The sequence below is a fragment of the Ruditapes philippinarum genome, unplaced genomic scaffold, assembly GCF_026571515.1.
Source record: "Ruditapes philippinarum isolate M1 unplaced genomic scaffold, ASM2657151v2 ctg11477_1_1_1_1, whole genome shotgun sequence".
Classification (NCBI taxonomy): Eukaryota; Metazoa; Mollusca; class Bivalvia; order Venerida; family Veneridae; genus Ruditapes; species Ruditapes philippinarum.
Genome location: NW_026864048.1, coordinates 1 through 27800, shown reverse-complemented (window position 1 = coordinate 27800; position 27800 = coordinate 1). Strand labels below are relative to the sequence as shown.

Genomic DNA, 27800 nt, shown 5'->3' with positions numbered 1-27800 from the left:
TATGTCTTTGCTATTTATAAATTTTATATGGATTATCTTCATATAAGAATAAAGCGTCCTTGAGTATATGACCGTCATGTATATTAAACTAAAAAGACCTTGGCTCATTAATGACCTTGACCTTGAATGTTAAATTTTTGAATTTCACTGATTTTGCTATAATTGGCATAAACTTTGTAATAAATAAATGGATTATCTTCATATATGTACAAAACAACCTTTTTTACAAGATCCTCTTGAAAGTTGAACTTTCACCTTGAGCTTTAAATGACTTCACAATCAAGGTTAAATTAAATTTTAGTTAAACTTTCATAATTTTGTTATTTATGTACGGATTTATTTATACTTGGACAAAACAAAACAAAATATATTGAATAATTCAGATGTTACCTTGACCTTTAATTTTCCATTACTTTTAGTAACTTATCTTATCAATTAACTGAAATTTGGACAAAAGGCACAGTTTAAGATATAAAATTGAACTTTGATTCAGGTGACCTAGATTTTGACCTAGTGACTTATTTTCTTGTCGTTTGATGTACAGCTATGAAATTTGGACCACATGTACAGTTTTAGATGTGAAATTTTCGATATTCGCGGACATAAATTTTGAGCCTGTGGCAATATCTCTTGTTCTTTGATGTGCATTTTAAAGTTTGGACCACATGCAGTTTTAGATGTACAATTGAAATTTTATATCATCTGACCTTGATTTTTACCTGATGACCTACTTTCTTTTATGTCCAGCCATGAAATTTGGACCATGTGCACAGTATTAATGATATCAGTTGACCAAATTTTGACCAAAAGACCTACATTCTTGTTTTTAGAAATAGCTCTAAAATTTGAACCATATGCAGATAGATTGACAGATACTTTTATTTCCTCCAATATTTGAAGAGCTGAACAAATAATAACAGTAATTACATACAATGTACATGATGTAACAATTCAAATATTCGTGACATCTAAATATATGAAAAGAATTTATATAGCATACTTGTGAATAACTGTAAAGCTTTTAGAGTGCGTGTCCTAGACGAAACGAAACTCTAGAAACTTCTCTCTGGTAAGTGAATGATATATAGTTCACTTAAATACAACACTTTTCTATTATTCGAAAAGTTAGACAAGTTATCTGAATATAAGTGACATAAAACTATATTTATCAAATAAGTTATTATATGTTTTAGATGTAAAAGATGTAAAATTAACTTTGATATCAGCTGAGCTAGTTTCTTTCCTAGTGATCTTCCTTCTTGTCCTTTGATGTACAGCTATGAAATAATTTGTACCATGTGAACAGTTTCAGATGTAACATTGATCCTTGTGACATACTTTATTTTTTAAAACTTTTTTTTCATATAATTATATTTTAAAGATTTATTTGAACCTTTTATGTGTTTGCTTTTAGAAAAACTAAAATAGTCGAGCGTTGCTACCGTCTGGCGGTGGCTCTTGTTATAAGATTTATTTCGACAACAATGAAGATGTTTAAACTAAAACTTCATGTCATGTGAAAAAATATTTTTAATAAACTTGAAAAATAGAAAAATGCTCGTGTGAAGATAATGGACGATTTTTTTGCTATGTTGAAAATTCTGTTTGTCATGACAACATACATACTTACATATGGCAAATATAGCAATATATTGTGAAAACTCAAAAAGTAATATTTTAATTAAACATAAAATAGGGATATATAGCCGTAAGGAGCCTATGTACGTCTTTTTTAGCTCATTTTTTGTCGACTTTCTTTAAGTCAAGACAGTAAAGAAGATGTATAATTGCACTTAATATTGACCTTGATTTTTCATTGACACTAACGGTCAAATGAGTTAATTTCCTTACAATTGCCCATAACTTTCAAATATATTTATGAATTTTATTTAAACTTGAACAAAATAACACATAATTGTTTTATGACACAATCGACATGATGAATTATTCAAATATGACAATGACCTTTATTAACTTTGACAGTCGAGATCAGACTATTGAATTGTGCTTAAATTGTCATTACTTTGTTATTTATTTATGAGGTTTACTTGATCAATTAATCAGGTACTGATTTACAGTCATGTAAATATAGATATAATTTTTTGTTGTCCAATTTGTAGTATATATATTTGTTCAATTTATATCGTAAACCTCTATATAATCCCGAACTCGCCGTCCAACTATCAGTCTCATGTGATTGCGATCATAGCAAACCGCCACACAACCTCCTCTTTGACCATCTGATGTAAGTATTTCTCCCATCACCTCACCATTTGGAGAAAATTGTACAATATTGTTAGATGATTCACCGCAAACAAGTATATCTCCACGGTCTGTTTCACAAATCTCCTTCGCGTATCTGAGATTGGTGGGGTTATATCTTCCATGTAATTTACCATTCTTACTAAGAACTACTAGACCATTTCTAGAGTCAGCAATATAAAACCTCTCACCATCATGACTGACAGTAAGACTGAAGATACTGGCAAACAAGTTATCACCTGGCTGATCCTCGAAAAATTGTAACATCATTATCCCTGTCTTGTCGTAGACAAAGATAGTCTTGCTTGTATCAGTTACATAAATTTTACCATTTCTGTACCCTAAGCCATAACAGCTATGATCAGTTTTTATTTCCCGTGCTACTTTAAGAGGACCTTCAGTAGTTACAATGTTAATGTTTATCTCACCGAAAGATACAGCTAACTCATTGTCATCTTCACAAATTTGCCACGGGGATCTCAGAAATTGACAGACATCTATAATTTTAGATGAAGTCAGGTCAAGACGCTTTAAACTTTTATTGTATCTGTCCGCTATTATAACAGACCCATCCTTTAGGATACATATACTGTATATATCATTATTGGTGTATATGTCTGAATTATGTTTGATACTAATCTCCTTTCTTTCCCCAAGCCAATGTATAGAAGGCTTTTCCACAATTTCTCCCAATATGTCCATATGATCTATCATTGACATCAGCTTTTGTTGACCTTCAAAGACAACATCAACTCTTTTAAATTGCACTGCCTCCTTTTTCAAAACACAGTCTGCCAACTCTGTAACTGTTTCAGCTGCTTTCATTCTCACAAATTTTTGCGAAACGTTGGAGGCGGCGGATATAATATTTGCTGCTGAAGTCTGAACATCTGTTTGGATAGTTGTCAGTATGGTTACTTGCTCTTCAAACATCTTGATTAATGCTTTGTGTTTTTCTTCTATGTTATCAATGATCTTCCTTTCAAGATTGTCAAGTTTCTGGTTGATGTCAAACCGGAACTGCTTTATTTTTTCAACTTCTTCTTCTTTCCGTTCAAACAGACGTTTCAATTCTTGTTGTAGAATTTTCAGCTGAAATTCAATGTCATCGGTAACAGATATCATCTTCCGTTTAACGTCTTCACATTGACGTGTAGGGTCATGATCTAAGACATACTCAGGCACATAGAAAACATCGATACATAACCTGAAAATTTAGAATAATTTATCTGTTTATATTGCCAGGGGAATGCATTTATATTACATAACCATTTGACATTATATTCTTTTATGAAAGCTGGTTGAATTTTATGCATAGTGTTAAAGCAGATTTGCATAAATATAGTGGTATGTTTCCTTTCCAAAATGTCATGTTAATGCACATTTCTATGAGCTATTTGAAACAAGAATCGTATTTGTAAATCAATCATTTTGCTTCTTGTTAGGATTATATAAGAATAATCCATTCGACATATATTCTCGTATGTTCATAAACCAGTTTTCTTTGTAATTAATTGTTTGCTTCTGATATTGAGAAAAGAAGAATTCAATATACTTTCAAAGTGCATTTTGTAATAATGTATAAATTGATGAATGTTAAATTCTCATATGACTGACATCAACAAACAATTAACTTAGAAATGCCTTTATTAATTTACATTTGATACAGCTAATTATCGTACTATGTAAATTATACATATCTCTTTTAAGCTTCAACAGATATGTTTGTTATTTCTCTGACTTTTGTTCATATAAAAACAGAATTGTCCGACCTTGAATTTGTATATCATTCGGCCGGTTTTAATATATGTTTTTAATATGCACGATATTAATTCAAGTCTTGGAGATAATCTACTTCAATATACATGTATCAACAAGCAGAAGTAACTTTATTTCAATTATTATTATTTTCAAATTGGTTACAATTTTACATGTGTTGATTTTGAAAAAAGTACAGCTTGAATGTGTTAAAATTGTGTCATAGGCGTATTTTATTTTAAGCCATGAAAACTATGCGGTACATAACCATTTTGTAAAATTTAAATAATATCTTGGTATCGGTATGCCGTCGCTTTGTGGTTTTTGACAATTTGACATTCGTAAATAAATTTGTGAAGATAGTGCAGGAAGTACAGAAGATGACCCATTTCAGAAGCATATGTGCCCGGTGTAAAGCACCTATACACGGGACCTCGGTTTAAAGTCCCATCCGAAAGACTGTTGGTAATGTTAGGGAGGAACGGGTGATCGAACTCAAGACCCCTGGATTATATATATGTATTAACCACCAGACCACAGGTCCGCTCCTAAATAAATGTTCATTCAATTAAGTATTAAAGTTTAGCCCGCTGGCCCACCAGCCCGCCCAGTTCACACTGCTAGCCCGCTACACTGTAAGCCCGTCTACTTTACACTGCTAGGAAATGTTTCATTACGTTTTAATGTTGAATCAATTAAGTATAAAAGTTTAGCCCGCTTGCCCGCCAGCCCGCTCAGTTCACACTGCTAGGCCGCTACACTGTTAGCCCGCCCACTTCACACTGCTAGAAAATGTATCATGAGGTTTTAATGTGGATTCAATTAAGTATTAAAGTTAAGCCCGCTGGCCCGACAGCTCGCCCAGTTCACACTGCAACCCGCTACACTGTTAGCCCGCCCACTTCACACTGCCAGGTAATGTATCATAACGTTTTCATGTTCAATCAGTTAAGTTTTAGAGTTTAGCCCGCTGGCCTGCCAGCCCGCCCAGTTCACACTGCTAGCCCGTTACACTGTCAGCTCGCCAACTTCACACTGCTAGAAAATGTATCATGAGGTTTTAATGTTCATTCAATTAAGTATTAAAGTTTAGCCCGCTGGCCGGCCATCCCGCCCATTCACACTGCTAGCCTGCTACACTGTTAGCCCGCCCACTTAACACTGCTAGGAAATATTTCATAACGTTTTCATATTGATTCAATTAAGTATTAAAGTTAAGCCCGCTTGCACGCCAGCCAACTCAGTTCACACTGCTATCCCGCTACACTGTTAGCCCGCCCACTTCATACCGCTAGGAAATGTATCATAACGTTTTCATGTTTCATTAAGTATTAAAGTTTAGCCCGCATTCCAGCCAGCCCGCCCAGTTCACACTGCTAGCCCGCTACACTGTTAGCCCGTCTACTTTACACTGCTAGGAAATGTTTCATAACGTTTTCATAATGATTCAATTAATATTAAAGTTTAGCCCGCTTGCCCGCCAGCCCGCCCGTTTCTCACTGCTAGCCCGCTACACTGTTAGCCCGCCCACTTCACACTGCTAGGAAATATTTTATACCGTTTTCATGTTGATTCAATTAAGTATTAAAGTTAAGCCCGCTTGCCCACCAGCCCGCTCAGTTCACACTGCTAGGCCGCTACACTGTTAGCCCGCCCACTTCATACCGCTAGGAAATGTATCATAACGTGTTCATGTTGATTCAATTAAGTATTTAAGTTTAGCCCGCTGGCCCGCCAGCCCCTCAGTTCACACTGTTAGCCCACTACACTGTTAGCCCGCCCAGTTCACACTGCTAGGATATGTATAATAACGTTTGCATGTTGAATCAGTTAAGTTTTAGAGTTTAGCCCGCTTTCCCGCCAGCCCGCCCAGTTCACACTGCTAGACCGCTAGACTGCTAGCCCGCCAGTTCACACTGTTAGCTCGCTAGACTGCTATCCCGCTCAGTTCACACTGTTATCCCGCTAGACTGCTAGCCCGTTACCCCGCGTACTTCACGGCAATATTGTCACCATCGTACTGTTGTACTATCATCATCGTACTGTTGCCTTCCTGTTAGGCATGCGCAATATTAAATATAAGCATGGAGAAAAAAGTTGACCGTGTTGACCGTCTTATTTTAATAATGCCCTAACATACACGTTAATTCTCTTGTATTGATGAGAGAAGTTTGAAGTAGTTGTTGATAAAAATAATCCAGGTCTGTTAAGAAAATCCTATATGTTACAAATAAATCAAATAAAAAATTTCTTGAAAAGTCCTATTTGTTGAAAATAGGTTACATTTTATTATAAAGCTCTTTATTTATGTAGATAGATTTTGATTCTGTTAACTTTCGATTTCCATGATAGTTGATCTTTGATAGAGTTAACATTTTTTTTATAAAAAGCCGGTATCAGTTCAAAGTATTGCAAGCTCCTTTTAGCTTAAGAACATCCAATGTACACTCTGGATAACCTAAAATAAATATAATTCAATAAACATGAACGTAAGTAAACTTTATGCATAGTGCATAAAACTCCAAATATTACTCTAATTATAAAATGTAGACTGCAATAGGTAAATGATTCGATACGATGGTGACAGTACGATGGTGACAATAAGACAGTACGATGGTGGAAATACGGTAATACGAGAGTACGATGATGACAGTAAGATGGTGACAATATGACAGCACGATGGACTCTCACTGTCGTACTGTGGTGCTTCGACATCGTTCTCTGTCGTACTGTTACCCCTAACGGAACACCGTATTAGATAAAGAAGCTTTAAATAGAACAGAGATACCTCGAAAAATAAATACGAAATAGTTTAATAAAAGAGAGAAAAAGAAGTCATGTGATACATACTATAAAAAACTTAATTAAAATCGTGTGCAAAAGGTTGCTTATAAATAATCCCTTTATCCAAATGACATAAGAATAATTTTATAAATTGCGTATGAAAATCAATTTAGATTGTAGTTTTAGAAAGTAGTGATACTCATTTCATGATACTATTTAACAGGATTTTAAACCTTATAGATGTGTCAAAATAGCCATTTTATTTATGAAAAGAAACACAAATGTCCGCCATTTTGTGTTATTTATTGTTTTGACGTGACGTCACAATTGTGGCGTTTTATCCGGTTCGCGCGTTGTGTATTTATATGAAATGAAATTGGAAAGAAAAGAAAAAAAAATGATTTCGAAAGAAGCTTCATATATGTCAGAAAGCTTATTTTCAGCAAGTCTCCTTGTTGGTAAGCAGATCCAGTGAAGGAACCGAATAACGCAGCAAGTCTAGTTGAGCCTTAGCAACGGTCAGCTTCCGAGTAAAGAAGCAAGTCTAAGAACGGTCAGCTTCCCAGTAAAGAAGCAAGTCTTAGAACGGTCCACTTCCCAGAAAAAAAAGCAAGTCTAAGGAGCGCAGCAAGTCCAATAAGCGCAGCAAGTCCAAGAAGCGCAGCAAGTCCAATAGTGTAGCAAGTCCAATAGTGCAGCAAGTCCAAGAAGCGCAACAAGTCTTATAGAGTGCAGCAAGTCCAAAAAGCGCAGCAAGTCTAAGGAGCGCAGCAAGTCCAAGAAGCGCAGCAAGTCCAATAGTGCAGCAAGTCCAAGAAGCGCAGCAAGTCTAATAGAGTGCAGCAAGTCCAAGATGCGCAGCAAGTCCAAGAAGCGCAGCAAGTCCAAGAAGCGCAGCAAATATAAGAAGCATAGCTAGTCCAATAGTGCAGCAAGTTCAAAAAGCGAAGCAAGTCTAAGAAGCGTAGCTAGTCCAATAGTGCAGCAAGTCCAATAGTGCAGCAAGTACAATAGTTTTTTTTTTTCAGCAAGTACAATATAATAGTGCAGCAAGTCCAATACTGCAGTATCTTAGCAGTGCAGCAAGTCCAGGAGGAATCTTAACTTATAATCACAAATACCGCTCAAAATATCGATAAAAATCTCATGAAAGTGAAAAACCAAAACTTGACAAGATGATTCAATTGAAATATTTTGTGCTTTTGAATACCGTATTTGAATATTGAATTCCTATGGATACGGAATTTCGTTTTTATTAGTATTGTTTAACCCTATCTACATAATAATGTTTTGCTAATGACTCCTCTGTAACCTGAAGTTATATTAGAATGGAAACAGGAACAATGCATACTTAAAATCTTTAAAATTAAAAGGGGTTTACGTTAATGGCTCATAAATATCATTGTTAAGATAAAAAAAGAACTCCAAGTCGGTATAATTAAAGACATGCGGTGGCAAGACTTGTCGAAATATGTAAATGTGGGTTCTGTGCCGCGGTACGGCATATAACGCAAATGACGTTACGTCAAAATATATGCAGTACAATACCATTTTTACAGAGTCGCGAAACCGGCACGTATAATTTTAATATAAAAAACTTAACACATTTTAATGCATATATATAGTATAGTTTATAGTCTTCAAAAACAAAACTTCACGATATATACGGTACATACGGCCAATCTGTTAAAGCGTTTTCAGCTTTTCAAACTAGGGAAAACTTATTTTCATTTCTTTAATGAAAACACAGTTTAACTTGCTTAATGTTTGATACTGTATGCGATAAGTGGTTGAATTATCAAATAATTAAAATGCTGATTTAAAAATATTTTTTTTTCTGAAAGAAAACCTTCGAATGTATCGTTTCAAGTACTTGCGTTCATTGAACGCCGCCTTTCCTTGTTTGATCTTGTTTATCATATTTAATACGAGCTATTTCTTTGGGGCAGTTAGCTCACTCTGGAAGTGCTTATATTGTTTGTAGATTTCTCTTTTGAATATAATGTTTTAGTTTTCAGTCTACATTTGTGCCGGTTAAATAGAAAGAATAAACCTAATTCCGTTCAATAAATGTACGTCTAACAATGAGACATGTGCGCTTGATTCATTAAATTTGATATGTAGTGTGGGGTTTGATAGACAAAAGACTCACTCAATGAGGTTAATATATAATTTAGAATAAACCTGTAACAATAGAATAATAATAAGACATAACAATACAAACAATATTTTACAAAACAAATACATTTCACAAAATACATAATACAAAATTTACACGACAATTCAATTTAAAATAAGAACAATTCACAAATAAATTAATGAATACATACCAGACCTTTTATGTATAAATTATATAATAAATAGCAAAATATTTCTATAAAGAAATTACTGTAATACTAAAGAATTAGTTTTCACTTCGAACTTTGAAAGCGATGAAAGGAATGGTCAGTTACCCAAGAAAATGTTAGCTATCCAAGAATCAAAATCTTCTTAAAATATTTTTTTCATACAAAATCAATCATTCATCACTCAACTGGAAAACCAATTCAATCACCCATAACAAAACATAAACACATAACACCACAATAGATCTGGTCTGACTTTTAAAGATAAATTACCATATTCATTATAAAAAGAGAACTTGGCTTAATTTAACCTTATCTACAAATATTTATTTTAAGACTGATTTTTCTTATTAATCATTGTTATGAAATAACATTACTTATAATTATGATTATACTGAAATTCAGTTTTTTGTTGACCGTAATAAAACGTAAAAAGTGTTAAAAGAATTTTGACATTAATTTCCGATCTTCTGAATATATGGAAACAGGAATGTCAACGGTGAAATTACAGTTTTACCATCTTTAAAAAAACTAAAGTATTGTTTTTATAAAAACAATAAACAGTCATCTGTTATACTAATGTTGTCATTAAAGAATTTCAGGATAAAATGTATCAAACAATAAGACAGTACGATGGTGGAAATACGGTAATACGAGAGTACGATGATGACAGTAAGATGGTGACAATATGACAGCACGATGGACTCTCACTGTCGTACTGTGGTGCTTCGACATCGTTCTCTGTCGTACTGTTACCCCTAACGGAACACCGTATTAGATAAAGAAGCTTTAAATAGAACAGAGATACCTCGAAAAATAAATACGAAATAGTTTAATAAAAGAGAGAAAAAGAAGTCATGTGATACATACTATAAAAAACTTAATTAAAATCGTGTGCAAAAGGTTGCTTATAAATAATCCCTTTATCCAAATGACATAAGAATAATTTTATAAATTGCGTATGAAAATCAATTTAGATTGTAGTTTTTAGAAAGTAGTGATACTCATTTCATGATACTATTTAACAGGATTTTAAACCTTTATAGATGTGTCAAAATAGCCATTTTATTTATGAAAAGAAACACAAATGTCCGCCATTTTGTGTTATTTATTGTTTTGACGTGACGTCACAATTGTGGCGTTTTATCCGGTTCGCGCGTTGTGTATTTATATGAAATGAAATTGGAAAGAAAAGAAAAAAAAATGATTTCGAAAGAAGCTTCATATATTGTCAGAAAGCTTATTTTCAGCAAGTCTCCTTGTTGGTAAGCAGATCCAGTGAAGGAACCGAATAACGCAGCAAGTCTAGTTGAGCCTTAGCAACGGTCAGCTTCCGAGTAAAGAAGCAAGTCTAAGAACGGTCAGCTTCCCAGTAAAGAAGCAAGTCTTAGAACGGTCCACTTCCCAGAAAAAAAGCAAGTCTAAGGAGCGCAGCAAGTCCAATAAGCGCAGCAAGTCCAAGAAGCGCAGCAAGTCCAATAGTGTAGCAAGTCCAATAGTGCAGCAAGTCCAAGAAGCGCAACAAGTCTTATAGAGTGCAGCAAGTCCAAAAAGCGCAGCAAGTCTAAGGAGCGCAGCAAGTCCAAGAAGCGCAGCAAGTCCAATAGTGCAGCAAGTCCAAGAAGCGCAGCAAGTCTAATAGAGTGCAGCAAGTCCAAGATGCGCAGCAAGTCCAAGAAGCGCAGCAAGTCCAAGAAGCGCAGCAAATATAAGAAGCATAGCTAGTCCAATAGTGCAGCAAGTTCAAAAAGCGAAGCAAGTCTAAGAAGAGTAGCTAGTCCAATAGTGCAGCAAGTCCAATAGTGCAGCAAGTACAATAGTGCAGCAAGTACAATATAATAGTGCAGCAAGTCCAATACTGCAGTATCTTAGCAGTGCAGCAAGTCCAGGAGGAATCTTAACTTATAATCACAAATACCGCTCAAAATATCGATAAAAATCTCATGAAAGTGAAAACCAAAACTTGACAAGATGATTCAATTGAAATATTTTTGTGCTTTTGAATACCGTATTTGAATATTGAATTCCTATGGATACGGAATTTCGTTTTTATTAGTTTTGTTTAACCCTATCTACATAATAATGTTTTGCTAATGACTCCTCTGTAACCTGAAGTTATATTAGAATGGAAACAGGAACAATTCATACTTAAAATCTTTAAAATTAAAAGGGGTTTACGTTAATGGCTCATAAATATCATTGTTAAGATAAAAAAGAACTCCAAGTCGGTATAATTAAAGACATGCGGTGGCAAGACTTGTCGAAATATGTAAATGTGGGTTCTGTGCCGCGGTACGGCTGCATGGCGCTGCATCATGACATACTGGTATATCGGCATATCGTTGCACCTCTAACACATATTTAATCATATATATCGGGGGTATCTCACCAGGAACTGTCTGTGGGTAAAGTAAATTGGAAATTGGAAGACGCAAATTAAGTGAATTAAACAAAAATCACTACACTAATTTTAAGTGACATTTACCTTATTATATTAATCTTTAAATTTTGGCTAAAGCATTTCATGACATAAATTTAATTACATCCTACCTGTGATCTACTGTAATACATGTAGAACAACCAACGTTATCATGACTTTGACAATACATGTCAACAGGTTTAAACCCGTGTTTCTCGCATCTTTGTGTTGGTGTCTCAGGCAAAATTCCGGTTGGTCCATCGTTGATTTGACCTTTATCTAGAATCTTATGTCCAGACAGGGCTGGAATATCCTCATGAAATTTTACACAATACGAGCAGTAATAATCATGGCAATCAGCGCAATATTTGTCCGCTTCATTATTTCTTTCCTTACGTTTACAGGGTGAACATAACACGTGAAATAGTTCAGCTGACTGGTTTTCCATCTCACTTCCCGAAATGGTGGCCATTTTGCTTGATGCAAATTGACGTTCTATAAAATAAAGTCCATTTTTGTTTTCGTTATCTAATATAGAAAAAATATCACGATCGATACTGCGCTAAAAATAAACTATATCATTTCAGATAAGTAGAATGTAAATGTATTTAGGTTAAACTAGTTAATATAAAGGTAGTTTTATTGGGTACTTTGTTTACAAATTCAACTTATATAGTATACGAATATAGTATGCATTTATCGCAAATCCAAATTAACAATTGTATACAGTTTTTCAATAACGCACTTTACCCGTCTTTACACTGTGTTCATATAACGCAAATGACGTTACGTCAAAATATATGCAGTACAATACCATTTTTACAGAGTCGCGAAACCGGCACGTATAATTTTAATATAAAAAACTTAACACATTTTAATGCATATATATAGTATAGTTTATAGTCTTCAAAACAAATACTTCACGGTATATACGGTACATACGACACAATCTGTAAAGCGTTTCAGCTTTTCAAACTAGGAACACTTATTTTCATTTCTTTAATGAAACACAGTTTAACTTGCTTAAATGTTGATACTGTATGCGATAAGTGGTTGAATTATCAAATAATTAAAATGCTGATTTAAAAGATATTTTTTTCTGAAAGAAAACCTTCGAATGTATCGTTTCAAGTCTTGCGTTCATTGAACGCCGCCTTTCCTTGTTGATCTTGTTTATCATATTTTAATACGAGCTATTTCTTTGGGGCAGTAGCTCACTCTGGAAGTGCTTATATTGTTTGTAGATTTCTCTTTGAATATAATGTTTTAGTTTTCAGTCTACATTTGTGCCGGTTGAATAGAAAGAATAAACCTAATTCCGTTCAATAAATGTACGTCTAACAATGAGACATGTGCGCTTGATTCATTAAATTGATATGTAGTGGTGGGGTTTGATAGACAAAGACTCACTCAATGAGGTTAATATATATTTATTCTATAAAGAATAAACCTGTAACAAATAGAATAATAATAAGACATAACAATACAAAACAAATATTTTACAAAACAAAAACATTTCACAAAATACATAATACAAAATTTTACACGACAATTCAATTTAAAATAAGAACAATTCACAAATAAATTAATGAATACATACCAGACCTTTTATGTATAAATTATATAATAAATAGCAAATATTTCTATAAAGAAATTACTGTAATACTAAAGAATTTATGTTTTCACTTCGAACTTTGAAAGCGATGAAAGGAATGGTCAGTTACCAAGAAATGTTAGCTATCCAAGAATCAAATCTTCTTAAAAATATTTTCATACAAAATCAATCATTCATCACTCAACCTGGAAAACCAATTCAATCACCCATAACAAAACATAAACACATAACACCACAATAGATCTGGTCTGACTTTTAAATATAAATTACCATATTTATTATAAAAAGAGAACTTGGCTTAATTAAACCTTATCTACAAATATTTATTTTAAGACTGATTTTTCTTATTAATCATTGTTATGAAATAACATTACTTATAATCTTGATTATACTGAAATTCAGTTTTTTGTTGACCGTAATAAAACGTAAAAAGGGTTCAAAAAATTAGACATTAATTTCCGATCTTCTGAATATATGAAAACAGGAATGTCAACGGTGAAACTACAGTTTTACCATCTTTAAAAAAACTAAAGTATTGTTTTTATAAAAACAATAAACAGTCATCTGTTATACTGATGTTGTCATTAAAGAATTTCAGGATAAAATGTATCAAACATGAAATGTTCATTCATTATGTGTTTTCTGAAGATTATTTAAAGTGAATTTCATTACAGATGTCTTGATATATCATCAATCAATTGATACAGATGCTCAATTTTTCAGATATTCATTCACCGCCATGCAAATTTAGATGTCATTTGTTTTTTGTTGTTCAGTTCATATCGTAAACTTCTTTATAATCCCGATCTCGTCCAACTATCAGTCTCATGTAATTGCAATCAAAGCAAACCGCCCGCAACCCCTTTTTGATAATCTGATGTAAGCATTTCTCCTACTACCTCACCATTTGGAGAAAATTGTACAATATTGTTAGATGATACACCACAAACAAGTATATCGCCACTGTCTGTTTCACAAATCTCCCTCGCGCCTCTGAGGTTGGATATATTATTTTTTCCATGTAATTTACCTTCCTTACTGAGAACTGCAAGACCAAATGCATTGTCAGCAACAAAAATCATCTCACCATCGAGACTGACAGTAAGACTGAAGATGTTGCAAAACATGTTCTCACCTGACTGATCTTTGGAAAATTGTTTGAGCATTGTCCCTGTCTTGTTGTAGACATAAACAGTCTCTATTGAATCAGTTACATAAATGTTCCCATTATTGTACCCTAATCCAAAACATTTATGGTCGGTTTTTATTTTCCGTGTTACTTTAAGAGGACCTCCAGTTGTTACAATGTCGATATTCATCCCTTGAGAGGATACAGCTATCTCATTGTCAACCTCACAAATTTGCCAAGGGTAATTTGAAAGTTGACAGACATCTACTATTTTGGATGAAGTCACATCAAAACGTTTTAAGCTTTTATTTTTGTAATCAGCGGTAATCACACAGCCATCCTTAAGCTTACATATACTGTGTATATCATAACAGGAGTTTGAGTCTGAATCATGTTTCATACTAATCTCCTTCTTATCCCCAAGTCTATATATAGCAGTTTTTCCACAATTTCTCCCAATATGTACATTTGGTCTATCATTAACATCAACTTCGGTTGTTGTTCAAAGACAACATCAAATCTTTTGAATTCCACTGCCTTCTCTTTTAAACCATTAACTGCTCTTTCTGTAACCGAGTAAGCAAGTTTCATCCCAACAAACTTTTGCGCCACATTTGATGAGGTGGATATAATATCTGCTGCTGAAGTCTGAACATCGGTCTGGTAAGTTGTCAATATGGTAATTTGCTCTTCAAACTTCTTGATTAATGCTTTGTATTTATCTTCTATGTTATCAATGCTTTTCTTTTCAAGATTGTCAAGTTTCTGGTTGATGTCAATCCGGAACTGTTTTATGTTTTCAACTTCTTCCTCTTTCCGTTTGAACAGACGTTTTATTTCCCGTTGTCGAATTTTTAGCTGAAATTCAATGTCACCGGTAACAGCTAGCATTTTACGTTGAACGTCTTCACATTGACTTGTAGGGTCATGATCTAAGACATACTCAGGCACGTAGAAAACATCGGTACACGACCTGAAAATTGGTAATAATATTTACTGTATATATTGCCAGGACAATAAATTGACTTTACATTAGACATTATCATGTAATTCTACTTAGATAGGAATGATGAAACTTATTGAATTATATTAGTACGTAAAATGGAGTTGCATCATCTATATAATTGAAAGTGTGCTTTGTTAAACTGATATTTAAAGGCACACTTCTTGGAGCTCTTAAAAATGTGTCGTATTTGTATACCAATATCTCTACTTCATTTTTACAATCATATGAAATTGATCAAGACAAATGTATAATACACTCATACTATGTATGACCTTCATAACACGAAGCAAATATAGCTTTATTAAAAATAAAAAACTTCATTAACTTCGTAAAAGAATATCATATTTTATATGTATGACCATCGTTATATAAAGCAAATATAGTTTTATTAAAAAGGATAACTTCTATTACTTCGTTATTGATGTTAGCAGCACATGAGAATGAGAAATTATAAGCCCCTAGAATTTTGAATATTCTTGTTAATAACATGACGGTTCGATATACATAATAATAAGTGAAGAAAAAGGATTGGATATATTTGCTTTGTGTATATTATAAGAACGATAAATAGTCTTAAAGATCCTGTATATTATAATTGAGGTTGTATACTACACTTTTATATATGTATATAATTATGCTTATAAAACAATTTTAAACCTAGAAGAATATGTAAATTATGTACTGCAAATATTTGTGCCATTAAAATATATAAATATATGCATTCATTTCTTAGTGAAGAATTTGACTTTGACCTTTTAGAAAATAAATTTCTAATTACATCCCTTTATTTACATGAAATGTTGAATTCGGTAATATCTTTATAAATAATATTTTTGGAACTTACACTATAGATAAATCTTAATTTGAGCATCATATTTATGATATATAACCATAAAAAATTTTTTGTTACAGGATCTTTAAATCTGACACATAACAATTAACATGCCTTTCTATATCAATTCGCCTTTACAATTGATACAGCTTGCTACACCATTTTTTGAATTATACATGTCTACGAGTTTTTTTTACATAATTATATGGATATGTTATTTCATCTTTCCCATGTTTATTAAATGATTAAGTCATAATTGTACTAGCTTGAATTCGTCTATAACTAATCCGTTTAAAAGGTACATTATGCCTCACAATCCATATTTTTTAATTCTTTAGAAATGTCTATAATGTATTTAATTATGATTTGATAATGAATTTTGAGCATCTTATATGTTTAACAACTGAACAAGTACAGTTATGCGTCATAAAGGTAGCACAATGTAAACAAAGTAGTATATTGACTACTTTACAAAATACTAAGTCACTAAATTATACCAACTGCAAACACGGCAAAAGAAGTGCTAGATAATTTATATATGTGGCAAAAGAGCAACTTATTAGAAACTGTAACATGATACCAAAAATAAGATAAAACGTTTGTGAGAAGCATTCCTATAACATAATTTGCCTTTAACAGCTGAAGCCCTGAACATGTAATAATGTGTCGTAAAGGCAGAGCAATTTTTACAAATTCCATACAAAAAGCAAATTCGCTATAATTTACCTATTCATGCCAAAAGTGCGAAACATGTAAAAGATAGTTTATCTATATGGCAAATGAATATTATTTTGGAAACTGTAACATGATACAGAAAAATAAAAAAAAAAGTTTTGAACACAAAATAAAATGATAGCATGTCGTGGGTATAATGGACCTTTAAATATGTACGATAGGAATTCAAGTCCTGAAAATGTTTCACTGTTATATATTTACACGGAGAACTAACTTATTTTCGTTTATCATTTTGGTAAATAATTCAGTATAAGATTATGTACAACATAACATAGATTAAAATATATCTCACCTGTGGTCTGCCCCCATACATGTAGAACAACCAACGTTATCGTGACCTTGACAATACATGTCAACAAGTTTACATGGTTTAAACCCGTGTCTCTCGCATCTTTGTGTTGGTGTTACAGGCAATGTTCCGCTTGTTCCATCTTTGACTTGATCTTTATCTAAATCTTATGTCCAGACAAGGCTGGAAATTCATCGTGTACATTTAGACAATCCGAACAATTATAATCATGGCAGTCAGCACAATATTTGTCCGCTTCTTTTTTTATTTCCTTACGTTTACAGGGAGAACAAAACAAATTATGTTTTTCGTCTGACTGTTTCTCAATCTCACTCCTCGAAATGTCAGCCATTTTCCTTGACACAAATTTATTTCATAAAATGAAATCCATTTTCGGTTTCGTTATCTATTAAAGGAAATGTCACTACCACGATCGATACTGCGCGAAAAATAAACCACTTCAGGTACGTAGAATATTTACAAATGTATACGTCAAATACTAAAGAAGTTAGTTTTATTGAATAGTTTGTGGTTATTATTTATTAAAAAATCTTACTCATATGAGACAGAAATGCATGTTTAAATTTGTAAATATTTTCTTTAAACCTTTATATAAATCTAACATCCTTGGGTTCATGTTTACTTTTTGAAAAAATGAGGTTCAATACTGAATTTATTAAACGAGTTTATTACAAGCGAGCTTTCTGTGAGACAAATTTTATTTTATCAAATGAGTTCAATACGCAATTTATTGAACAAGTTGAATGAAATTTTATTATACGAGCAAAATATTATTCTATTCAACGAGTTCATTAAATTCAGTAGTGAACCTGCATGAATATAATATTCTATTTATCACATTTTCAAAATATAGTTGCATTGACGCACTTATAGCGTAACGATAACTTATGCAAATGACGTCATATAATTTTAGAGCTGACCCGTTCTATATCCAATGTTTTGTTTTGTATGGACCTATATCAGTATCTTTTTGTTTTGCCTGTTGATAAATGAGGTCAACGTCACTGAGGCTCATTTTCTGTTTTCCCTTAGTTTTTATTGACCTTGATCTACAATTTTGTACGAATGTTTTTAATAATGCCATAATTTCAAGTGCCAATAGCAGATGTTCTTGTTAATAATATTCAATATGTACTTAATTTTGTTCTTTTATTCTGAGTGATTTGTAATATTTACTTAGTTAAAATATGTTTCAACGGCGGAATCAGTAATAATCAAACGATGAAATTCTTAATTAATTTTGTTTTTTCGAATACACTTATTTAAAAATTGCACCATAAAAGAATATAAAATTTATTATTACAATTTAAAAAAAGACTTTAAAAATCCATTTATTTCTACCATTACTTAAAACACTTAGATAAAGTTTTCGTTTCTAACAGAGATCTAGATGGTCTGTTTAGTACTATATCACAATGCTTAACATGGCTTAGTAAACATTTTCCCTTCAATGATTATTCTTGAAAAAATTCTGAAGATATACATTATTATATTATTGAGGAGTTTGGAAAAGCACTTTTAATAGTTGTGTGAATCAAATCTGATATGTTTAACATGTTATAATTAAAAATCACATAATCATTTAGATGGTCATATTCTATCTTTATTGTATTTAGTTAAGATCTTCTGAATCTTTGGTATCATCTAAAATTTCTAAATGTATTAACATTTTGCTAACTATATATTGAATACACCCAGTTGAACTTTGCAGACCACGATCAGCTGGCACATTTGTGCCGACTGAGTCAAACTTGGTTTGCACTTTTTGCTGTTCAGTCAGAACTTACTTTGATTTTTTCTTAAGAGAAGTTAGTCATATCATTGTTTTAACTGAATGCAAGTTTTCTTTTCCATTCATTTCATTAGCATGTACTTTTGCACGAAATAAGTTTATTATACACAATTCATTTTAGGTCTATTATGTAGGAAGCTGTAACCACATAAATAACATTCTCAAACCCATTCTTAGAACCATTTAAGCAATCTTGCTCAATGAAATATCGACATATCATGCTCCTAAGCGTGGTTAGATCTCATGCAGCCAGCAATCAAAATAGAAAATTTCATACCAGTGATTTTAGTGAATAGTGACCTTACAAGTGTCCGTTCAATCTTGTAATAAATTTCACAAAGTTAATCATGCACTCTGTGCCTAATTTAATTTTTAAAACTTTACATATGTTATCAATTAATCAATGCCAAGATCATTATCATTTCTTTTGCCAACAGTATACAATAATAAACTTTAAAGTCTATTTTATGCCCTCCATTTTCATTACGGTCCAGAAATTTTGTGTGGAAGTTGGTCGTTACTAGCTTTTCTTTTATATTTAATAAGGGGCTGGTCACTAAATGTTTATCTGGTCAATTACTAGGAACATAAAGTCATACATGCTTTAACTTTGATGCAGAGGTTGGTCAGTCATAATTTGTAGATGAAACATATTGTCTCAGGTCAGCTGGTCTCTTCAGAAGTAAAGGTCACTTAGGTTTCTGCTTCAAAACTTTGTTTGGTTTTATCATCCATCTATCCGTCATTTGTTTATGCTGTGGCTTTCTTTTTCTGTCGAGTTATATTATTCTTCCTTGCACTATATCGTTTATCCATATCCCTCCCTCTCCCCCACTCTCTCCCTGTGTAATGATGTAACAGGATGCAAAGTTCTGAGTTAGCTCTTAGTATTAAATGATTAGCCTCACCCCTCAGTATACAGCCAGGCAAACCTGAAAATCCGAAAATCCATACAATGTGACCAAGCGTTATTTTGCTGGCGATAAATATTTCTGTTATTTTTTTTATGAAATCCTTTTATATTCTGATTGGACTTTTTCAATTTCAAAGTTGGACAAACCCATAATATAAATTCATCTGATTAAGAGTTCAAATGATATTTGTTGGTACATGCGTAACGTATTAGGCAGTTTTTCAATGTACTTCAAATTATTGTGTTACACAGTAACAATTTTCTTAATATTACTAGTATTCTATTAGTGTTTTAGTACATGATAGAACATGTTTCATCTTTACTTCATGTAGTAATGAAAATAGTAAATCAATATTGTTTGATGTTTATAACAGTAAGACATGCTCCTTGTGATGTGAATTAAATATGAGATTAAATTTACAAAACTATTTGTTTTCTTTTATCAAATTTACATATAAACAAAATGGTCATTATGTGAACAAGAAAAAGGTTAACTTTTCTAGCTTTGTTAGCTTGAGTTGACTTTAAATGTTTAAAACATTTTAGGTTACCTGAGCACAAAGGTGACCTTTTGTGATTGCAGTTTGTCCGTTATTATCCAAAATTTCTTTAAACAATTTTCTAAACCATTTGATTGTGTTTTTTTACCAATTTCACAGGAATGACTCTAAGGAAGTCCTCTACAAATGTTATATAACTAGTTCATAAATATAAGTTTATCACAGGAGCTAAAAATAAAATCTTTAAGATCTCTTCTCAGAAACTACAATGCCAAGAGCTTATATATTTGGCATGAAACATCACATTGTGTTATAAGAGTTACATAAATCATGCCTGTTTGGTGAAATATATACCCTACTTGGGGTCGCTCAATTTACCTATGCTTATGTAGGAAAATAAGTCCATATGTTCTTTAAACTATAATGTCCATAGATATAGAGCATGTATTTTGCCAAGTGAATCTCGAAGAATTACAAATCATGTCTAATGGCTCAAAATTGTACCTGCCCTGCGTGCCACTTAGTTTATATGGCTCAAAGTTGTACCTGCCCTGTGTGTCACTTAGTTTATATAGATTCTTACAGGAAAATACATTTAAGTATTATTTTGTGCAACTACAATGCTAATAGCTAGGTATTTGTCCTTAAACCTTTCTTAGCAGACATATACAATGTTTTAAAAAATATACAGCTTTGGTGAAAAATGACAATCTTAATGTGATCTAATTACTGACCTTTTCAATGAAAAATAAAAGATGCGACCTTTTCTAGCAACGTTTCCCAGGTTAGCGGTCCGAGGCCATCATTTAAAAATTCTAAATGAAAACAACGCTCATAATTAATATAAGATGGCTGTTTAGATAAGATTTACAAGTGGAGGAGTAAAAAGACTTTTTAAATATTTTCTCTGGTCACCCACCTGCAAAAGTAACGGTGAATTCAATTGTAATAAATTTGACAGCATTTGTGCACATGTATATGCAGTTCACAAGGGATGAATTTGGCCCTTTGTATACTCTCGAAATATTTTTGGCGTATATTGTTATGCACCTGGTCGCCCTTCATCCGTTCGTCTGTCTGATAGCATTTTCTTGTCCGGCCTGTAGGTTCAAAAGTGATCTTTTAAAACGAGTTGAATAAAATTATATTATGCTAGCAAATAATATTTTATTCAACTACTGCAATAAATTAATTCAGGAATGACGTTACACGAATACAATGTAGTTACCACATACACAGAATAAAGACTGTTTAAGGCATAAAAGAATAATTTTCATTAACGCAAACATTTAGCGCCCCCATACACTATGTTTGTATAACAAATATGACGGCACATAATCTGATGGGGGATTCAAGCTGTCTTCATCATACTTATGAAATTACTTTGATGATAGAAAATAAATGATAATTGAACTTTTAATTAATTAATTATTATAAATGTGGCCTTTATATGACACCAAAAATGTATGAAGTAACATTTTCAATTTTAGACATTCATTTTTTTTGTTCTTTTGATCAAATAAATTCAGGACAGTCATGTGGATATACTATTTTACCATATCTTAATAATCTTAGAATTAGCTTTATTAAATTCATGAAGCGTTATCTTTTACACTGATATGTTTTTTTTTATTAAATATCAATTCCAGGATGAAATGTATAAATAAATACATGTTCATTCATTTTGAGTAAGATTTCTCCTTAAGATTATCTTAAAAGAATATCATTACAGATGTCTTTAAATTTGACCAATAAGTCAGTTATTAATTAACTGCCATGAAAGTTTAGATATCATTTGTTCTTTATTGTTCACTTCATGTCGTAGACTTCTATATAATCCCGGTTATATCGTCCAACTATCAGTCTCGTGTGATTGCGATCATAGCAAATCGCCCGACAACTTCCGGCTTGACCATCTGATGTAAGTATTTCTCCTACGACCTCACCATTTGGAGAAAATTGTACAATATTGTTACTTGTATCACCACAAACAAGTATATCTCCACCGTCTGTTTCACAAATCTCCCATGCATTTCTGAGGTTGGAAGGATTATATTTTCCATGTAATTTGCCTTCCTTACTAAGTACTACTAGACCATATGTCCAGTCAGCAACATAAACCCTCTCACCATCGTGACTAACTGTGAGACTGTATATATTACTAAACAAGTCATTACCTGACTGATCTTTGGAAAATTGTATCAGCATTGTCCCTGTCTTGTTGTAGACAAAAACAGCCTCCTTTGAATCCGTTACATAAATTTTCCCATTTCTGTACCCTAAACCATAACAGTTATGAGCGGTTTTGATTTCCCGTGCTACTTTTAGTGGTCTTTCTGCAGTTACAATGTCAATGTTCATTCCATAAAAGGAGGATACAGCTATCTCATTGTCAACTTCACAAATTTGCCAAGGCCATCTCGTTAGTTGACATACATCTATTATTTTGGAAGAGGCCAAGTCAAGACGTTTTAAGCTTTTATTATTGTAATCAGCAATAATCACACAGCCATTCTTAAGCTTACATATACTTCGTATATCATTACAGGTTTCAGAGTCTGAATCATGTTTCATACTAATCTCCCTCTTTTCCCCTAGCCTATATATAGCAGGTTTTTCCACAATGTCTCCCAATATGTCCATTTGGTCTATCATTGACATCAGCTTTGGTTGCTGTTCAAAGGCAACATCAAATCTTTTAAATTCCATTGTCTTCTCTTTTAAACCATTGTCTGCTCTTTCTGTAACCGAGTAAGCTACTTTCATCCCCACAAATTTTTGCGACACATTTGATGAGGCGGATATATTATCTGCTGCTGAAGTCTGAACATCGGTCTTGAAAGTTGTCAATATGGTAATTTGCTCTTCAAACTTCTTGATTAATGTTTTATATTTATCTTCTATGTTATCAATGTTCTTCTTTTCAAGATTGTCAAGTTTCTGGTTGATGTCAATCCGGAACTGTTTTATTTTTTCAACTTCTTCTTCTTTACGTTTGAACAATCGTTTTATTTCCCGTTGTCGTATTTTCAGCTGAAATTCAATGTCATCGGTAACAGCTAGCATGTTCTGTTGAACGTCGTCACATTGATTTGTAGGGTCATGATCTAAGATGTACTCAGGCATGTAGAAAACATCGTTACATGACCTGAAAATTGAATAATTTTAACTGTATATAATGCGAGGGCAATGCATTTATTTTACATTAGACATTAGCATTTCATTCTATCTAGATATGAATGCTGAAACTTGTTGAATTATATATGTACGTAAAATGTGATTTTCAGGCGCACTTTTTAAAGCTATTTTAAGAATCGTGTCTGCACATCAAGCATTTTGATTCTGTCCAAATATGATATGAAAATTATCATTTTCACATGTAACTAACTCATATATATAATATCTTTATTTGTAATTCATTGTTAGTCCCAAAAGTGTTATTTTTATATTCGAGTTAAGAACATTATAAATATTGAGGAAAGAAAACAATAATGTACTTGCGTAGTTCATTTTGTAAAGATGTATAAATTGATTAATGTTCAAATGTTACATAACTGACGTAAACAAACAGTTAACTCAGAAATGCGTTTCTTCATTTTCATTTGATACAGTAGCTATCTCATTGTGTAAATTATACATGTCTCCATAAAGCTTTCAACTGATATGTCTTTTAGTTCTCTTATGTTCAACTAATAATAGAATTATTTGAGGTTGAATCCGTATATCGCCGAGCCAATAAAATATTTTGGTACTTATTCAAATATTGGAAAGAAATTGCACTTCAATATACATGTATTCACACGTAAAACCTGTCTGGGTTTTATTTCAATAAACATTTTCAAATTAATTATAATTTTACTTGAATTTATTGTGAAAATCGAAACGGTTCCAAAGTACAGCTTGAAGGTGTTAACGTATTTTACATAAAGTCATGAAAACTATGCCATTTACAAAAGAAAACCTCATTTCTTACATAACAAACTCACATTTTTTTTTTCAAAATCAAAATGGAAAGATTTAGTGATATTCATTGCGCGTGCTGCCCCCAAAAAAGGTTATTTTTTAAAATAGAGTTGAAATACAGAGTTATAAAACAGTGAAATTTAAACCGTGCGTTTGATCACAAGCTATGTTTGTTAAATTGATATACGCACATCGTGACAGATGCAGCAAAATGAATACATTATTTCATTAACTTGTATCTTATAAAGTTTTTAAATTATTATGAAATAACCTTTCAAAATCATGTTCAGACAGAATGATAATTTGGATGTCAAGCTGAGCAAAATTCCTTATCTGATGGATTCAATGTAAACAAGGTTTATTTTTAGGTTTTTGTAAGCAATGTTAACACATATTTGGAAATTGATAAGAGGCAAATTAAGTAAACTAAACAAATATCACTATAATAAGTTTAAGTTACATTTACCTCATTATATTTATCATTTAATTTCGGCTAACGCAATACATGACAATAGAATGTGTCTTACCTGTGATCTACTGCCATACATGAAGTACAGCCAACGTTATCATGACTTTGACAATACATGTCAACAGGTTTAAACCCGTGTCTCTCGCATCTTTGGGTTGGTGCTTCAGGCAAAGTTCCGCTAGATCCATCCTTGACTTGACCTTTATCTAGAATCTTATGTCCAGACAGGGCTGGAATATCCTCATGAAATTTTACACAATCCGAGCAGTAATAATCATGGCAATCTGCGCAATATTTGTCCGCTTCTTTATTTATTTCCTTACGTTTACAAGGTGAACAGAACAAATGAAGTGGTTCATCTGACTGTTTTTCCATCTCACTCCCCGAAATGTCCGCCATTTTGCTTGTTACGAATTTACGTTTTATAAAATAAAGTCCATTTTCGGTTTCGTTATCTATAAAAAGATAACGAACCACGATCGATACAGCGCTAAAATAAACCATTTCAGATAAGTTGAACGTTTATATATTTAGGTCAAAGCGTTAATATAAAGGTAGTTTTATTAGTACTTTGTTTACAATTAAACTTTTGAAGTACAAATGCATGTTTAAATGTTTAAATATTTTTCTTTAAACATTAATTTATATTTAACAGCCTTGTACTAATGTCTATTTTGTTGAGGAAAATTGTAAACCACCATCTTTCTGCAAATAAAAAATATAGGGCTTCTTGTGGACAAAACAGTGGTTAATTGTTCAAGTTAAACCTCTGTCACACTAGGGCGGTGTTCTCAAGGCGTCCAAAGAAATTCCAGAACGCCGACGTAAACGCAGTAAGACCGCAAACATCGCCGCAGCATCGCCAAAGCATCGCAGTGACATCGCGCACAACGCCGACCGACGGCGCGCATTTTGAGCATGCTTAAATCAAACGATGTCACTCGGCGTTCTGATAAGAGCGCAGTGGGATCGCAGTAATGACACCGTAGCAACTCAGTAGCATCTCCTACAACGCAACAGGAGTGCCGCGAAAAAGCAGAAGGATCGGCGAATGAGCGTCGGAGATTGTGCAGCGTCTCTTCCGCGCTTTTACTGCGTGTGTACGTCGCTTTTACGGAGCTTTATTTTTCTAAAACGCTCTTACATAGACTTTACGTCACTGTCACGGCGACCCTTGCTTATATTTCCGTAATATTACTTCGTTTGATTCCGCAGTATGACGGAATCGCCCGAATTGTCACGATTGCAATCGGAACTACATAGGCTATTATCATTAATCCGAAGAGTGACGGAAAAGGCCGAAAAGTTGCGATTGGCACGAATGCAGCTGGTTTCCCGTTCAATCATGCACTAACAATTGGAAACAGGAAACCACCTTACCGGAACAAGTTATTCAAAACAAATGGCTTGCAGCCGTGGCTGCAAGCCGAAAATCTACTGTAAAAGGAATTTTTGACTTAAGAGTCAGTGAAAAAAAAAAGATGAAATATGAATTGGCAGATTATCTTGCTATTATACGAGTTGTCAAAGATAAGAAGTGTAAAGAAAAATATAAAATGGGATCTGTCAGGAACATGTACCTCAGAGCCTCTTCCAATCTTATTAACAATGTTTCCGCGCGAATTTAGTGAAAGGTTTATATAGAACGGCAACAAATGTCAGAATCATATGGCAAAATTATTCATTAAATTTCTATTTCATTCATTAACTTCGCGTCAGGTAGAAAAAAGTGCCGTAATATAACAAGTCTATCTGTATTATTTAGAAAAAGATAAATAATGGTAATGTTTTTGTGTCGCCTCTACGGAGTAGTGGCGACATATAGGGATAACTTCTCCGTCGTCTGTCCGTCCGTCCGTCACAAAACTTGTCCGTACAACTCCTCATAAACTACTGGTGCAATTTCATCCAAACTTTACAGGAATGATCAGTACCAAGTCTAGTTGTGCATATTATCAGCATTTTCCGGTTCAATGATTTTTGACAGAGTTATGGCCCTTTAATAATTTTTATTTTTAAAGTTTGTCCGGACTAATTCTCTTTTACCACTTATGCAATTTCATTGAAACTTTACAGGATTGATCAGTAGCTCAAGTCCTTGCGCACATTGCACGGGTTTTCTGATTGAATGATTTTTGGCCGAGTTATGGCCCTTTGATAAAAAGGTGTTTTTTTCTGTGTGTTGCCAGATACACAAAAGCTTGTCCGGACTACTCCTCATAAACTACTGGTGCAATTTCATCCAAACTTTACAGGAATGATCAGTACCAAGTCTAGTTGTGCATATTTTCAGCATTTTCCGTTTCAATGATTTTTGTCAGTGTTATGGCCCTTTAATAATTTTTATTTTTTTAAGCTTGTCCGGACTACTTCTCTTATACCACTAATGCAATTTCAATGAAACTTTACAGGATTGATCTGTAGCTCAAGTCCTTGCACATATTGCACGGGTTTTCCGGTTGAATGATTTTTGGTCGAGTTATGGCCCTTTGATAAAAAGGTGTTTTTTCTGTATGTTGCCAGATACACAAAAGCTTGTCCGGACTACTCCTCATAAACTACTGGTGCAATTTTATCCAAACTGTACTGGAATGATCAGTACCAAGTCTAGTTGTGCACTGTCCGTCTGTCTGTCCGTCTGTCACAAAACTTGTCCCAAAATGAAATTCGCCATCATGAGGGGACACATGTTATCACTGATCGCTCTTGTTTTTGACCTAAAAAGGAAGTCATGTAATAAATCAATCGATTATCAATACTAAAATATTCATTATAACTATTCGTTTACAACATTATGTTCTGATCATTTATAAAATACGCATAACATTGAATAAAACTGCCGTTATATCATAAGAATTGAAATATATATAAAAAATAAAAAAATGGATTCACGACATGTAATAAATCACTTTAGTGTTTGAAATTATTTTTTGTCCAATAGGATTGCAGTATTTCAAATGAATGTAAT

The 27800-nt window shown here is 33.0% G+C and overlaps 2 protein-coding genes across 2 annotated transcripts; both read right to left on the bottom strand.

Annotated features, from left to right (window-relative positions):
- Nucleotides 1-861: 861 nt before the first annotated feature.
- On the bottom strand, nucleotides 862-12070 carry LOC132724266 (uncharacterized). Its single transcript, XM_060709100.1, has 2 exons — nucleotides 11700-12070; nucleotides 862-3469 (listed from the first exon to the last, which is right to left on the bottom strand). The coding sequence occupies exons 1-2, from the start codon at nucleotides 12038-12040 to the stop codon at nucleotides 2134-2136; spliced, it is 1677 nt and encodes a 558-aa protein (XP_060565083.1). The 5' UTR covers nucleotides 12041-12070; the 3' UTR covers nucleotides 862-2133.
- Nucleotides 12071-13009: 939 nt separating this feature from the next.
- On the bottom strand, nucleotides 13010-25295 carry LOC132724265 (uncharacterized). The gene is made up of 4 exons (XM_060709099.1): nucleotides 24891-25295; nucleotides 22214-23548; nucleotides 14914-15285; nucleotides 13010-14815 (listed from the first exon to the last, which is right to left on the bottom strand). The coding sequence occupies exons 1-4, from the start codon at nucleotides 25229-25231 to the stop codon at nucleotides 14023-14025; spliced, it is 2841 nt and encodes a 946-aa protein (XP_060565082.1). The 5' UTR covers nucleotides 25232-25295; the 3' UTR covers nucleotides 13010-14022.
- Nucleotides 25296-27800: the final 2505 nt, after the last annotated feature.